At 35.7% G+C, this 17475-nt stretch overlaps 1 protein-coding gene across 3 annotated transcripts in view; it reads left to right on the top strand.

Annotated features, from left to right (window-relative positions):
- Positions 1–17475, top strand: part of LOC306877059 (protein TANC1-like) — a 148757-nt gene that overhangs the window by 111204 nt on the left and 20078 nt on the right. For all 3 annotated transcript variants that reach the window (XM_079428588.1, XM_079428586.1, XM_079428587.1), the window contains 4 exons: positions 1826–1992; positions 4189–4796; positions 12546–12654; positions 13670–13792. In XM_079428588.1, the coding sequence (XP_079284714.1) occupies positions 1826–1992; positions 4189–4796; positions 12546–12654; positions 13670–13792 (1007 nt within the window). The remainder of the gene's footprint in view (positions 1–1825; positions 1993–4188; positions 4797–12545; positions 12655–13669; positions 13793–17475) is intronic.

Genomic DNA, 17475 nt, shown 5'->3' with positions numbered 1-17475 from the left:
GAGACAACTTTTGATCTTACAAACGTATTAGTAAATGTTGAGATTAATATTAGTAGACATTAACTAAGATTATACTACGTTGAATGCTGTTGATTTTAAAGTTGGAGTAGAAAATGAGATGGAGTTTTTAACCGAAGTACAAAGACGGTGACCGGATTACGTAATATGTGAAGACAAGCATCGCAGAGCTAATGCTAGCTGAGCATTTGTGGGTAAAAAGTGTATAAATAGGATTTTTTTTAGAAAATGACAGATCGTTTCACTAGATAAGACCCTTCTGGAGGTGAACTTATCCTTTAATAAATGCTATAGAAGTATTGTTTTTTAATTGCAATTTCATGTTAACGAATATTAATAAATGTAACTAAACATTGATGTTTTATATATATATATACATGCATATAAATATGATATATATATAGATATATATTAGTGCTGTCAAGCGATAAAAAAAATTAACTAATTAATCACACATTTTTAATCGCAATTAATCCCACCTAACATCAAAGTTTTTAAATATACTTTTATATTGCAATAATTTCACATTAAATTGTACAAACAACATAAAGACAGTATATATTTTTTTAATACTGTATTTGTTGAATGGCATCTTTTTTTATGCCTGAAGGCCAGTATCACTGATACCAATACTGATTTCTCTATAAAATTGCCCCCCCCCCCCTCCATATTTAACCATTGACTATAGCCATTCAACATCACAGTATAATGAGAGCTATCAATTTTAAAATTGATTAGCTGGTTATTAGGGTATTTTGGCTGCTATTTCTTTAAGAGCTTCCGCTGCTGAACATGACATGCACATCTGACACACATCGTATTTTCTCTCAACTCTCTTTACCTTTTCTGCACTTCAGGTCATAAAGTCTCTATTAATGAGCTGACGAGTTGAATCAGGTTATTTTAGATGAGTGAGACAGTGCTGGGCTGCTCCAGGATAGTTTTGAAAACCATTTGGGCTCAGTGGTAGAGCATTGCGTTAACAGCGCAAAAGGTCATGGGTTCAAGTCCCAGGGAACACACATACAGATAAAAATGTATAGCTTGAATATACTGTACATGTAATATACTGTAAGTCGCTTAAAGCGTCTGCTAAATGCATAAATGTAAATGTAAGTGTTCTTAACCCTCTGGGGCCGGCTGTATCGCCGGCGATACCAGCTCGGTTTTTTTGTTACTTATATAAAATATATTACATGCATGCAGTTATAAGGCAGCTTTAATCACCTTTCTGGTAACTTCATGACTTAACTGACCACAACATTGCATGCTCATAGTTTATTTCGCGCTTTGATATGAAAGGATACAGGCGTGCGATTTAAGATCACATGCTGCGAGCACAGGACCGTTTTCCGTGCTCGTTTGACTCGCGCTGCCGCTGAAGTGAAGTGAAGCGCGCGTCTGAAACGTCTCCGGTTTGATGTAGTCATAAAGACGTTCTGCGACTGAATAAATGCACTTCTTGTCAAGAGAAAGTGACCGAAGCAGCAGTTGTGAGTGGGGTAGCCAACCCTAGGCCCTGCCCTTGCGTTAAATATTTTTAACGCGTTAAAGTGAAAAAAATAATCGCCTGCGTTAACGTGCTAATTTTGACACCACTAATATATATATATATATATATATATATATATGTATATGTATTTATTTAACCTTTAGACAAAAAAAATCCATCCAATAAAAAATAAGAATAAATAAAATAAAAGCTCTGTTTTACTTTTATAAAACACTTTGCAATTTGGCATTAATGTATTTAATTAATGTTTTGTATAATGTATGTAATGTATGTACTTTTTATGTTTTTTATCAGAGAGGAAGATTCCAGAGGAAGATTGCATCATCTTGATTGACGGGTTAAACGAGGCGGAGTTTCACAAACCGGACTATGGTGACACTGTCGCCTCCTTCATCACCAAGATCATCCCCAAGTTCCCCATCTGGCTCAAACTGATCGTCACTGTGAGAACAAGCCTTCTGGTGAGACGTGAATATATACTGTACCTAAAGCTGCTGGAATGGGTGGCAGATCTATTCTGAGCTGGAAAAATCAATGTTCAATGCAAATAATAAAATGCATCTAATCATATAAATAAATAAAGAATTAACTAGGAAAGAGAATCTAGTCCAATTTGACAGATGGACAGATTGAGTGACACCCTCATCCTCAAAACCATAAACAAAACTACACTAGATGGAAAATATGACAAATTAGATGATATTAAATACAGTTTCGATGGCAGTTTGGGAAAATATGGTTTGTGTGACCACGGTGTGTTTTGGACAGTGAATCATTGGCTGCTGAGGCATGAAGCTGAGTTTCAAGAGGTTTTTTTACTGGTCATATTTCACCCAAAATCAAAAGAAATAACGCTTTATTTTAAAGTCCAGTTCTCACTATTAAAAAAACAATTAACTATGACTTTTGCCTCAATAAACTCCTAATCTGCTGCTTATTTTTAGGTATTGGGTAGGATTAGGGATGCAGAATATGTGCTTTATAAGTACTAATAAACAGCCAATATGTTAATAATAGGCATACTAATAAGCAACTAGCTAATTGTGAGAATTGGTCCCTATATTAAAGTGTAAATTGTTATATACTGTATAATACATTACAAATATATTTTAAAAAAAAACATACTATTGTTATAAATATTGAAATAAACAGGTATGAAAATATGTCTTTCTGCAGGATATAATTTCTTATTTTGTCTTTTGATTTGGCAGTGAGATGGGTGTTTTTGTCCGGTACATCCGTCTAACTCAGAATATTTTTGTCATCTGTTCAGATCAGGTTGGGTGTTATGTTCACCATCTCAGACTCTCTTCTCCTCATCTTGTCACTTTGGGCAGGAGAATCTTGTAGCTCTAATAAGGAACATTGGCCCTCCAAATGAGACGGTACGACAGCTAGACAGTAATATAGACAGGAGGATAAGGGAGTGAATTGGAGAGAGAGAGCCAGTGTTCGTGTTGACTGCGTTTTGACAGTTTGAAAGGTAGTGCTCGACTAGCAGAGCAGAATCATCTAGTGTTTGATATGTGTCAGACGACAGATTGGAGAGTGTGTGTGTGTGTGCGCGCAAATGTGTGTTTTTGTACTTATGAAAGCCTCCTAATGCGTTCTGCTTTAGCTGTCACTATAAGTGAGGAAAGCTAGCCCGGCACTCAATAGGACTTTACAATATTTTTCAGCCTTTTGACAATATTTGTTGTATATCTTGAGATTTATGTATTTGCTCTGAAATTATTTAAAATGCACATTTTTATATATCCAGTATGCCATTGTACATGTTTAAGAAGTAAAATACAGTAAAAACTGCTGTAGTTCAAATAGTCAAATCATGTGTTATTTTCACTAAACGAACACGAGGAAGATTCATATTTAATTACAATATTACAGCAAGGATGCATTAAATTAATCAAAAGTGACAGTAAAGACATTTATAAGGTTGCAAAAGATTTATATTACAAATAAATGCTGTTCTTTTCAACTTTCTATTCATCAAAGAATCCTGAAAAATAAAATGTATCACAGTTTCTACAAAAATATTTCAAGTATGCACGACAATTTTCATGCCATGTTGTAGAATTTTAAGTTTAATTTTTTATTTTTTTTTAAGTCATTGGTGTCATCTTATTTAATGTTTATATGCAGAATTGTTGTTTCTTTGAAATAAAAATAATAATATTTATTGATTAAGTCTGATTAGGTTAGTGTTTTAAATGTTATTTTTCATGAGAACTGCTCAGTGAAATAATAAAATAAAATGAAGAACAAAAATGTATATATATTTTTTTTTTTCAGAAGTAATATGGTGAAGATTTTAATATTTGAATATTTAATACTTTAATAATTAGGGTAACACATTATTTTAAGGTGTTCTTGTTACACGTTACATGTACTTACTATTATAATAACTATAAATTATACATAATTACATGCAAGCAACCCTAATCCTAAACCTAACCATATAGTAAGTACGTGTAGTTAATTAATAGTCAATTACTCAGTACTTAAATGTATAATTACACTGTAACAAGGACACCTTAAAATAAAGTGTAACTGAATTCAAAACTTCATCAGGCAGAAAATCAACATTGTCCTCCTCAGAGAAATCTACTGGGAAAGGTTTTGGATGTATTTCATGACCTTTCCATCTTGTCTTTCAGGAGATCACCAGTCTGCTGCCCTTCTCCAAGATCAGCCTGGATGAGTTCCCAGAGAGTAAGGAGATCGGGACGGACCTTAACGCCTACATCCAGCACCGCATCAACAACAGCCAGAACATCCTCAACAACATCTCCCTCAACGGCAAAGCAGACCCCATCATCGTGGGCAAAGTCAGCTCCCACCTTATCTCCCGCAGCCAGGGCTCGTACCTGTACCTCAAATTGACCCTTGACCTGTTTGAGAAGGGTCATCTGGTCATCAAGAGCGCCAGCTACAAGGTGGTGCCCGTCTCTCTGTCGGAGCTCTTCCTGCTGCAGTGCAACATGAAGTTCATGACCAACTCTGCTTTCGAGCGCGCTGTGCACGTTCTCAACGTGGCGCTGGCGTCCCTTCACCCTATGACGGACGAGCAGCTGTTTCAGGCGCTGAACGCAGGCAGCGAGCGAGGGGAGCTGCTGTGGGACGACTTCCAGCAGAGGATGGAGACGCTCTCGTGTTTCCTCATCAAACGCAGGGATAAGACGCGGATGTTCTGCCACCCGTCCTTCAGAGAGTGGCTGGTGTGGCGAGCGGATGGAGAGAGCTCTGACTTCCTGTGTGACCCCAGGTGAGCTCCACTGTGTGTCTTAACAAATGGAGTGGAGGAAAAAACTGGGCTGGATGCGGTTTTCAGCATATACAATATAGTTAAGGACCATAATGTTGATGTTTTATATGAATAATATAGACTAATTAATCTAATAAATAATCACAATATTTGTTATTATTTATTCTATGTTAATATGTTTATTTCATATATTTTAATTTTAATATTTCATATTTTTTTATAATTTAATATAAATTATTTTTTAATTAAAAATAATTTAATTAAAAGTAATACATTCAAAAATTCACATAATCGTGATACAATTATAATAATGTTAATTATCCATAAGGTTTTTACTGAATCTCGCCTTTTAACATCTGCGTTTTACTACATTTTACTTGATGCAATCTGCGTAAAAATAGCTGGTGGTCAGTGGAGCAAAGCTTCGTTTGCCCTCCAGGGGGGTGTTCCTGGGTGTGACGTCACGTGAAAACTATCAATTGATTCGATGCTTCAAAAAGGTTTGTTTCTCCCATCACTAGTGATAGCAATGCCTTTGTCCATATTGGGGATTTCCTGGAGCTTCATGAGTTCTGCTACTTCTGTGACTGGATATGTGGATTTTATGTGCGAGGGCGCCCTCTGGCGTCCAGTATGAATGAAAAAGACATCATGTGTTTAGTGCCAATGGCCAATCCAATTATTAATTGGTAATTTTTAAAAATATTTTTTTATTATTTTTTTTATAAGTATCGGTTCAGGCACCGGTACCGTTTTAAAAGTATCGATTTGGCACCGGTATTGAAAAAACCCTAATAATAATAGCACTAATAATAATAATTAATATATTCAAAAGGCTGAAAATTTAATAATATGGAGTATATATAATATTGCCTGCCTCATGAATATATTATAGTTTATCATTATATATGTATGTAAAAAAAATATTTGAATATATTGTAAATAAAATAATTTTTATAATTTATAATATAATTTTGTCATGTATTATGTAATAATGATGAATTTATGGGTATATGTCACACAACCATAAATTCATAATTTCAAGTCATTGTAGCCAAATAGATTAATCTAGTATATGCTTAAGTGATTGATGACTCTAATTTTTCAAATGATTGAAACAGTTACTGAGGTTTAATTGAAATCCTGTTGAAACGTCTCTGTCTTTATACTCTCATACTCATAAGTCTAATGACACCGTCTTTAGACAACTTAATGACCAGATAAAAAGCATCGTAAAGCATCCTTGCAATCTTCACGATGCTTAAATTTACATCACCTACAAAATCATTGCAAATACATTGTGAATATTCAATCGCCCAGCTCTAATGACATTGCAGTTTGATGAAGAGCCAGTAGCTTGACTGTATTACTGAGTGTTCAAATCTGCATTTGAATGTAAGTCCAAGATCAAATTCACCCCCAAAAAGCTGAAAAATCACAAAAACCCATTTTCATTTGATTCATATGTTTGACTTTTATATGAAGATGTTGTTCTCTTTTTATCTCTGTTCAGCTTCAGACACACAGTTGAATTTACTGACTTCATTAAAATAAGAGCAGGAGTTTCCTTATTGGACTTATCGTGCTCACGTGTCTGTCTGTGTGTGAGATGCCAGATCTGTCTTCACAGCCGACTAATGAAATATCATGATCTGCTTGAGGAGATGATGAAAGCCAGTGCTGATTTAAGATGCCTGTGCAACATTCCGTTTCCTCTCATTTAATTACTTTGAAATATATTACTAGTCCAGCTTTGATAATAGACAGAAGGAGGTGAATCTTACAAAGACCAAAAAAAAAAACAGGGCAATTTTTTTTAAACTATCAATTTTTTTGCATTATAGTTATCAGTATTATTTTGCATTGGTCATCATTATCTTCAAATTTGCATATTAATTTCCAACTTAATTTCACTTTTTTACTTATTACTTATTAATACTTATTAGTTTTGTGTGTGTGTATATAAATATTACATATGTAATTTTTTACAATATGCTGATATCTAAATATTTAATAAATTATGCTGTTATATGACATATACATATCATTTGTAACTTTTTTTACTTATACTGTATGTATACGTGTATGTGTGTAATATTTATTATAATAGGAAATATTATATAATTTATAATGCATATTATAAATTAATTTATAATTATTTTATATAATTCATAAATAATACTGTTTGTAATAAATAATTATTATTTAGTACGTTATTAAAATCTATTTTTGAACAGAGTAGGCTATTAATCATAAACATGTTCTAAACATACTTACACTCGTAGCATTCGTCATGTTACAGTGTACACTCTTAATACTTTTATTGTTTTATATAGAGTATGAAAACATCATTGCGCCGTAAGAAATTTAAATATAATGAATTGCCTATCATATTCAAACATTGTAGTCTGGAATTACAGTTTGGGAAAAAAACAACTATGATAGTATGTAGCCTAGTATGTATGATTTTATAGCTGTTATGATTCTGCAGCCATAGACTCACGTATGCTGTGAACTACAAAAGGATGTACTTTGTACCATTTAAAAAAAAAAAAAGGATATTTTATATCTGAGAAACTAATTATTATTGTTTAGCACGCTATTAAATCTATTTGTGAACATTAAACATTCTTAGATGCTAGCATTCATCATGTTGTCGTTGTTCAAGTTTGTCACAATAACACGCTAACTAATGCAAAAAAGAAACATTACTTACTCATCAGATTGATCTTCTGGATGAACTCTTGCTCTTATTTTGAGGAAAATAAACGAACAGTATAGCCTCGATGGGCGTCCTCCTGACTCTTGGGGGGGGGGGGGGGGGGGGGTCCATTAGAAATAATGAGTTAGACGGGAAAGATTGAACATCATGTTGGTTTCATACGGATTGCTTCATCACAAAATGTTTGTTTTCGATAAGACTTACTTCGTTTAAAAGTAAACACTTCAAGCTTTCTATAGAGATAACTCCCATGTCTCTGTGTTGAGTATTTTCTGCGTTACAGTTCATTTTATTGACTTGTTTCAAAAAGCAGATCGCAGAGATGGAGAAGACAGAGCGCACCCTGTTTTTTGGGGGGGATTTTCCCAAAACCACAAAGTTTTGTTGTAATCGTGAGTGTACACACAAAAAAAGTAGACACTTAACAGTTAGATTGATGTATAACACTTATTTGTGTGACCAAAGTCAACAGAGTATTTTTAGTGTCTTTTGCATTGATAAGAAAAAAAATGAGCTTGTCTCGCCGCCCCAGAGGGTTAATTATATATTTTTTAACTTGAATACTGATTTACTGAAATACATAGTTTTTTTTTTAGTTTTTTTATAGGTAAGAAACTTCCTTTTGCTGCAATAAATATGACAACACAGGATAAGAAACAGCACTCATTACTCATTTTCTAGATATGCTGATGAGCTGTGCTGATCTTAGACTCCAGTTTATCTGTAATTCTGTTCCCCTCCTGTTCTCATTGCGGTGTGATTGGTCCGATTGGTCCATCTGCGTCCTATTGATGAATCTCCTCCCCGAACCCTCCCACGGTCCAGACTAGAAAAGTTGGCTCTGAAAAAGAGGGACTTCTAAAAAGTTCCCTGCCTTGTTATTCGGCTGCTGAAAGAGGGAGAAAAGAAAGGCGACGGAATGAGTTGAATGTAGAGGAGATGCAGTGCTGATCAAAGCCAGCTGCATTCATGCGTGGCCTTTTAATGAAGCTCAGTTAATTAACACCAGCGAGAGCTGGGGAAGCACTAAAGCAGCCTATTCCACTCTTCTCCTGTGTTTTACAGGAGCGCCGTTCCAGACGGACCGAACGCACGCCAACACAGAGACGCTTTCACAGCCTTGCATCAAATACTACATTATACAGAGCTTTGTCAGAGATTTACCTCACGAGAAGCTCGTTTCATCTCAGAGATTAAAAGATTTGACCTTTAATTACATGCAATTGATCCTTCATTAAAAGTGTGGAACAAATCTGAATTTATAAAGGCAGAAACTGACATGAAAAGTGAACCAAACACTATTATTTTCACTGCATGTTTAATTCGGCCAGTGGCATCCACTTGAGCCAGGAAATAAAAAGGGATATTCTCCATTTTTATAATCTAATTGTAATCTAAATGGTTTTAACTTTTGACAGTCCAATCAAACGAGTCAAGAACCTGATGTTAAAAAACACAACTCTAAGTATGTTAAGAGTCTCATATTTTAAAAAGCTCACAGGCCTTTGCAATTCACCCTTCGGCTGTCATCAAGAACATGAATGAGAATAATAGATTAAATTGCTGTAAATACTGTGTGATGAACAGCAAGAGTGAACAGAAAATAAAAGCAGGATAAGATTGTGCAGGTTTAAGGCAGATGATATGAAGGGAGGAGGCTTTTTACAAGTCAAGTCAAGTCACCTATATTTATATAGCGCTTTTAACCATGTAAATTGTGTCAAAGCAACTTTACAATATCAAAAAGGAAAATAGTGTGTCAATAATGTAAAATGAAAAGATTAAAAAAAAGATTTTCAGTTAAAGGCATTTCATTATTGAATTCAGTGATGTCATCATCCAGCTCAGTTCAGTTTAAATAGTGTCTTTGCAATCAGGTCGACGATATCGCTGGAAATGAAGTGTCCCCAACTAAGCAAGCCAGAGATGACAGCGGCAAGGAACCAAAACTCCATCGGTGACAGAATGGAGAAAAAAACCTTGGGAGAAACCAGGCTCAGTCGGGGGGCCAAACGAACCAGCAGTTCAATTCCAACTGCAGCAAAGTCAGATTGTAAGGGCTCAGCTGGTTCCAGTGGTCTTTCCCGATGGCTGGCTGTCTAAATGGCGGGGTCCTCACTGGGGATCTGTCTCTGGCGCTCATCTCGGTGTCCTGGTCTCCGCTGACGTTCAGGGCTGTAGAGGTCGTCTCTGGGTGCTGATCCACCATCTGATCTGGTGCGGAACAGACACAATCTCTATAGTGTGATATCTGGGTGAAGGAGTCTCTATGTGCTGAGAATTAACTGACTTCTGTGACGTGAGGTGGCTAGCAGACGGTCGGTTTAGCCAGTCTGTCTGCTTCCTGACCTGGGCCCCAGTTAGTCGAGTATGAACTCTAAGACTATGTGCCATATTTCTAGAGAGAAGAGCGGCACCACCCCAGGAGGGATGAACACAATCTCTTTTCAACAGGTCAGGTCTGCCCCAAAAACTCGTCCAATTGTCTATAAAGTCTATGTTATTCTGCGGGCACCACTTAGACATGCAACCATTGAGTGACGACAGTCTGCTATGAATCTCATCGCCACGCTAAGCAGGGAGCAGACCCAGTGATGTCAAAAGTATTCACATTCATTACTCAAGTAGAAGTATAGATACTAGGGTTTAAAAAGACTTCTGTAGAAGTTGAAGTATCAACTCAAGTTTTTTACTCAAGTAAAAGTGTAAAAGTACTGGTTTCAAAACTACTTAAAGTATAAAAGTAAAAGTAATGGAAGGAAAAAAAAATGCCATTAAGGACAAAAGCTTAGGCCGCGGCACAGGGGCCTATTGTGATAAATAATAAAAAATAAATATTTACAAAAAAATGTATTAATAGGGTAGGATGGTATACTAAACTTATTGCAGTATTCCACTGTAATGCATAGATGGGTATAACATCCGAGTACAAGCCAAATACAAGTCTACCTGATCTCTCACACACACACAAACCAAAAATGTTACTGTTTGCATTACTAGTACAAATCTTTTTCTATGCTCAAGTACAAACAGAAAATTGTAAACATAAAACATCATATCACTTTAAACTTACACTGACTATCCATATTAGCAATATAAACAACACAGCTATAAGGCTGGACAATGGATTAAACTATGTGGGTGCTGTGATTTAACTTTTAAAAGTAAAAAAAGAAAAAAGAAAAAAAAACAGCAAAACTGAAGCAGTCTGTGAGAAGGACACACAATGTTTCAATCTCTGTCAATCACTCTGATATGCAATTAAAATGAGTGCACTGACTGAGTGCTGTCTGCCACTGTCTTTAATCACTTCTATGCATAACTGTATGGTAGTTAATGCCACATGCACTGTAATATTAAGTTCTGTATTGAAAGCTAAATTTTCAAATGAAAATAGCAATAACGTGATCGTTTTATAAATTATGCGTATAATGTGTTAAGGGCTTTCACTGAAGGAAACAGCTGTGGTGTGATGAGTGGTGAATGCAGCGAACACTTTACAGAAGATTGGAAACCGATTGCTCTCCCATGACTTTTTGTAAACTGTATTTAAGACAAAGAACTGCACAGATGTAGATATTATAACAATCTATCGATAAACACACACCTTGTCCTCTCCTCTGCACCACCGCAGTCTGTGGATTGAAGAACGCGCAAAAAGATGGGGAGGAGCCGAAGTCTGCTGCCGTTTCAAATTTAAAGGGGAAGAATCGCAAGATTTTTAGGGGGGCTGAGCAGAAATTTAGGGGTGCTAAAGCCCCCCTAAAAATGACCTAGCAACGCCCATGACGATGACAAGCCGGAATGAAAACGAGCCAAAATGAAATAGGAGTAACGAGGCTAGTAGAAAGTACAGATAATTGCGTGAAAATGTAAGGAGCAGAAGTAAAAAGTCGGCTGAAAAATAATTACTCCAGTAAAGTATAGATACCCAAAATTTCTACTTAAGTAAGGTAACGAAGTATTTGTACTTCCTTACTTGACACCTCTGAGCAGACCAGATCATATTACAGTGTCTGACATCGTACTTGCAAGTTCACACACCTCTTTAACATTATTTTTAGTGATCTCCGACTGGCGAAGTCGAACATCATTAGCGCCGATGTGGATAACAATCTTACTGAATTTACGTTTAGCATTAGCCAGCACTTTTAAATTTGCCAAGATGTCAGGCGCTCTGGCTCCCGGTAAACAATGGACTATGGTGTCTGGTGTCTCTATTTTCACGTTCCGTACAATAGAATCGCCAAAAACTAGAGCACTTTCATCAGGTTTCTCAGTGGGTGCGTCACTGAGTGGGGAGAACCTGTTTGATGCTCTGATCGGAACAGAAGAGCGATGTTTTGACCTGCGACTAGGCCGCCTCACAGTCACCCAGTAGCCCTGCTGCACGGGCTCAACCAGAACCGAACAATGTACAGGACTCCCTGAGCTAGTCGCATCCAAAGCAGTATCTACAGCCCTCACATTCTTACTCTCCTCAACTAAAGTTTGGATGCGTGTCTCTAATTCTGAAATCTTCTCTGTCAACTATTTCCCTGCATTTATCACATGTGAATCCCTCGTCGCCGACAGAGAGAGATAAACTATACATGTGACATGAAGTGCAAACAACAATAGCAGGAGAAGAAGCCATTACTCACCGTGACTGATAAATGATACCAACTTAACTTACCTGTTGTTTGATGAACTCGTGAAAAACAGAGCGAGAGAGAAATGAAAACAATAATAGCGTGAATGGAGTGGTTTTAAAAAGCGAACGATCAAATTTGTTAGATTAGTTTGATAGATAATACCAGAAATATGGTGGGAATTAAGTTATATATTATCACTTTAAACAACAGAGAGTGAAAGTGAGGTAAAGATTCAATAAAAAAAGCGGAGCTACAAACGCAAACCTCTCAGCAGCACAACAGACAGACAGACTGAAGCAATTGATGTCTGAACAAGTTGGATCTGGCAATCAGTTTGTGTCTCAGTGCTGTTTCTCGTCTTATTCCTTCATAAATGCATGTGTTTCTCTGCAGGAGTGGACATGCACTGATGGCCTTCATGTTGTCAAGGCAGGAGGGGAAGTTAAACAGACAGCAGACTATGGAGTTGGGACACCACATCCTGAAAGCACACATCTTCAAGGTACCTGATGCATCCATCTATCTATCTGTTAAAAGTTATTGGCTGCCTTATTTATTTTTTTCAGTTATTAAATCAAAGAGATTTTATCTTGGCATGTCCTGTTGCATTTTTAAGTGCACGTTATAAGTGAACTTACAGCAATCGCAAAGATGGAGTTTGTGTGGATCAGTTTTATTCATGTATATATTTATTTATTTCTATGTGCATTTATGTATTTCAATTATATTACAAATATATTAGTGCTGTCAATAGATTAATAAAACCTAATTTATCAAAAAATGTTCTGAAATGGATTAATTGCAATTAATCCCATCTAACATTAAAGTTTTTAATTATAATTTTATGTTGCAATAATTTCACATTCAATCTTCAAACTAATGTAGAAACAACATTAAGAAAGTATATTTTTAATATTTGTTTAATGCCATCTTTTTTATGACTGAAGGCGAGTATCACTGATACCAATTCTACTGATGTCTCTATGAATGTTTTTCCTAACATTTAACCATTAACTATAGCCATTCAACATTACAGTATGATTGAGAGCTATCAATTTAACATTTATTAGACATATAATAAACAATCTTCACATAAACTCATTATAATAAATGTCATAGGACCTGTGCCGTTCAGCAAGAAAATATAGCCTAAAGTTATCAAGAACTAAATTCTAAATTAAATAAAGATAAAGCTTAAAACTACAGAAGTTATTGATTTCCTCTTTTTAATTTTGTTCTTTGATTAACAGATATCACAGAAGCTGGTTATTACTATATTTTGACTGCTGCTTTAAGAGCTGCCGCTGCTGAACATGACGCGGATCTGACACTGCTTTAAATGTGACTCATAAATAATTAATACAATAATTAATTGCGTTTAACGTGTTAAACTGAAAAAATGTATCGCCTGCAACATGCTAATTTTGACACCACTAAAATATACACATCTATAGTATAGATTTTTATATCTATGATGTAATATTGGTAATACTGTATATGTGCGTGCTCTTTTGCAGGGTCTGAGTAAGAAGACCGGTGTGTCGTCCAGTGTTCTTCAAGCCTTATGGATCAGCTGTAGTACTGATGGTCTTTCTGCTGCTTTGGCTTCCCTTAGGAACATCTACACACCCAATGTCAAGGTCAGCACATAAAGGCCCCGATATACTTCAAACGAAATCGAAGAACCAACTGATATGACGTCATTTCGAACAAAATCAGGCCGAAACTAAGTTCGTTTTGGCAGTTCGATACAGCTCACCAAAGCGAACTTTCTGGGGGAGTTCGTTTTGGCTCCTAAACACCTTTGAGCTACCATTGATCCGTGGCGATTATGCAATCGGTGGGTGTGTTCTGGAGCTCCACCTTTTTTCTCCCGGTTCGTTTCTCATTCAACAAAGGTCAGGCAGAAGAACAACATCTCCAAGTCACTAGCAACATAAATACACTGTGTCGAATAACTGAACTGCCACAAATATATCTGCACCTGTACAATCGCTCGCAGAAAGACTTTAAAGATTCAGAGAAAGCATTTAATTCTTAGAAAGAAATTGCAATGAAGCTTGGTGTCAACGAATCAGAGTTATGCAAAAAGCGACGTAGAGAAACATCAGATACAAGTTTTCCAAAGCCATGAAAAGAATGAAAGGAAAGAGTAAAGATATAAGGTAGAAAGTACCAAATACATTAATCTACAGCCCGCCTCCAGCAGCGCGGGGGTGTCTGAATGTTCGAAAACAGTATACCGCCGCTCAGCCTTTGCTTCCAGATGTTTTTCCCCATTCATTTTCTCCATAGACATTTCAAAATGTCACTTTTAGACTGTCTGTAGCTGTCTTCCTCATATAATACCTGCTGCTGATGTGTAACTGTATCAAAGTATACTTATGACTCATAGAGAACCAATTAGAATGTAGTTTCTCACTGACCTTTGACCCCTTCGAGGAGTCCTGCTGTCTGTTGAATGACATTACAGCTCCCTGTGCAAGCGTTTATAATGAGATGTCATCATTAGGACTGCTGACGTCCAGCGTTCAGACACATCACTTCATTTATTCAGTAATATGTGTGTATGATAAACGTGAATGAATTTCATTGACTTCCTGTATTTAATGAACAGGAAATGACCCGGAAAAGACCATTGAGGACAGTTTCTCATTACTGTAATGCAAGACAGTGTTATGATTATGTCTGTATTGATCAAACATTTAAAATCCGCTGTTAATTGTCAGATTAGTGCTGCATATTTTCACTCCATCGATTTGATGGCATTTTAAGTGATTATCAAACTCTTAGATTTAGTGTTAATTTAATAATCTAAAGGTCATTTTAAAGAGTAAAGTCGTTCAGATGATTCCTCTGAGCTGGACTTGTGTAATACAGAACTACTGTACTGAGACTCCAGAGCAATTATCAACTGAAATGATGGATTTTAGCTTAAAACAAAAGTGATTTGATTTTCATCCCGGTCTATTAACATTCATAACATCTTCTACTTGTCCTTCGTGGTTTTCCTCGCAGCACAGTTTGATGCGCTGCCTCTTTTGAACGCTGAGGATTGAAAACACACATTGCTCACGATGACAAATACACTGACTGAACACTTAATTCAATTCAATACATTTACATTTATGCATTTAGCAGACGCTTTTATCCAAAGCGACTTACATTGCATTTAAGTTACAGTTTCTACATTTTATCAGCTCATGCTTTCCCTGGGAATCGAACCCATGATCTTGGCGTTGCTAGCACCATGCTCTACAATATGAGCTATAGGAAAGCTCATATTGGTGCAATTGGTGGTATTGGTTACAGTGGTGGAAAATTCAATAGGTGCTTTATTGGCATGACAATTGTTAAAATTTATTGCCAAAGCATAGTGTTTACATTGAATCTAGAACAGATATATATGCAACAAAAACATGCATATTTAAAAAGTAGAACAAATCAACATTTTAGAATTCTATGAACATTTAAAAATTCTGTGTGTGTGTGTGTGTGCATGTTTATGTGGTTTATGAGGACACAAATTTGTATAATGACATGGGTATGACAGAGGTATTACAATATGAAGGTGGTTTATGAGGACACTGCCTATGTCCCCGTAATTCAAAAGGCTTAAAAAACATACTAAATGGTGTTTTTTTGAAAATCTAAAAATGCACAAAGTCTCCTGTGAGGGCTAAGTTTAGGTGTAGGGTTGGTGTAGGGCAATAGCACACACAGTTTGTTCAGTATAAAAACCATTACGCCTATGGAGAGTCCCCATAAACCAACGTGTGTGTGTGTGTGCGCGCGCGCGTTTGTGTGTGTGTCCGTGTGTGTGTGTGTGTGTGTTTGTGTGTGTGTGTTTGTTCGTGGGCGCATCACTGATTTGTTTGACTCCCTCTTTTTGTGACAGGCATCAATGTATCTTGCTGCTAGTGAGATACAATCTTGTTTTTCCACTAATAAATATTGAAGTTGTGTTTTCTTGTTTAACATTTTAAAGTCAGGGTAAAGTATTTCAAATTTAGGATAAAATTTCTATCTGTTTTTCTCTATCCCTTTTTTCAAATTTTTTATATATATTTTTGGCCTCCATCCAGATCACATTTCACCACTAAATTAACAGAAAATAATTTAATAAATAATACATGTATTTATTTATTTCACTCCAAAATCAACACTAAAAAGGAAATAAAAATAAGAAAAAATATTTATTTATTCAGAATTTATTTCACTCAAAAATGAACAGAAAAAGTAGAAAACTAATAAATAAATGTTTGTTTGTTTGTTTGTTTTAGAAACATTATATTTATTTGGCATTTCACTCCAAGAAGATTATTTTGGGGTGAATTAAGATAAGATTTGCATTATAACATTTTCATAATAATTAAGCACATTTACCCTACAAATCAGAATTGCAATAATCTGTCCACTTTTTTGAGTTTTAAATGAATAAATCTACTGTAAAACAATGTTTTATATGAATCACCATAAATGAAAGGCGGTACAGTAGATACTATTATATGTAGAAATATTATAAATACAAATATTTGTAGGATTTCTTTGTGTGTTACAGTTCTGTATGTGTTACATGTTAAAAGTATTTGCGGTTCTGTATTGTTTTTATTTGGAATTTTGGAGAGAAACATTCTACAAAAATAATCATTTTTAGTGCTATAAATAATTAATTTATGCAAAATTATATAACATAGTAAAACTCTCTACTGCCACAATCAGCTAAAATTTAATTATTTAATTATTTATTTATTTATTTATTTTCCTTCCGGGGCCAGTCATGAATAAGCAGCTATGGATGGATGGATGTATTTTTTGGCTCATAACCTTTGAACGAATTATTTTCTCTCCTCATCTTGTGTTGATTAAACATGGTGTTTTCACCTTCTGCTAACTCACTTTATACAAACAGTTAACAGTTTTTCCTCTTTTCTCAGTGTAAATAAGTCGTCCTTGAACTCGTAAAAAGCTCTCAGTGAATGTTAGTCGAGTTTAACCCTGCATACAGCTGTATTTTGTATCCATCTCTCTCTCTATCTTCCTGAAGGTGGTATCTAAACATTCTCATGTGGTTTTGGTAAATAAAACCAATTTAATTTCCAGGCGCTCTGGGGCCGTGTAGCCGCTGCTGATTAAACGTTTGTTATTCATACGCTTATCAAAAGCAGAATCCAGGCTGATTAATGACTGGGACACAATGTGCCGCCGCGCACTGGAGCACTTAATGAGCCCGTGAATTGTGATCTACATGCTTTACCAACCAGCAGTTGGTTCTTAGTGAACTTTAAACACAGGATGAGGCATTGTTTTACAAAGAAAGACA

This window comes from Barbus barbus (genome assembly GCF_936440315.1).
Source record: "Barbus barbus genome assembly, chromosome: 11".
Taxonomy (NCBI): Eukaryota; Metazoa; Chordata; class Actinopteri; order Cypriniformes; family Cyprinidae; genus Barbus; species Barbus barbus.
The sequence above is the reverse complement of the archived record's forward strand: the minus strand, read 5'-3'. Positions and strand labels throughout refer to the sequence as shown.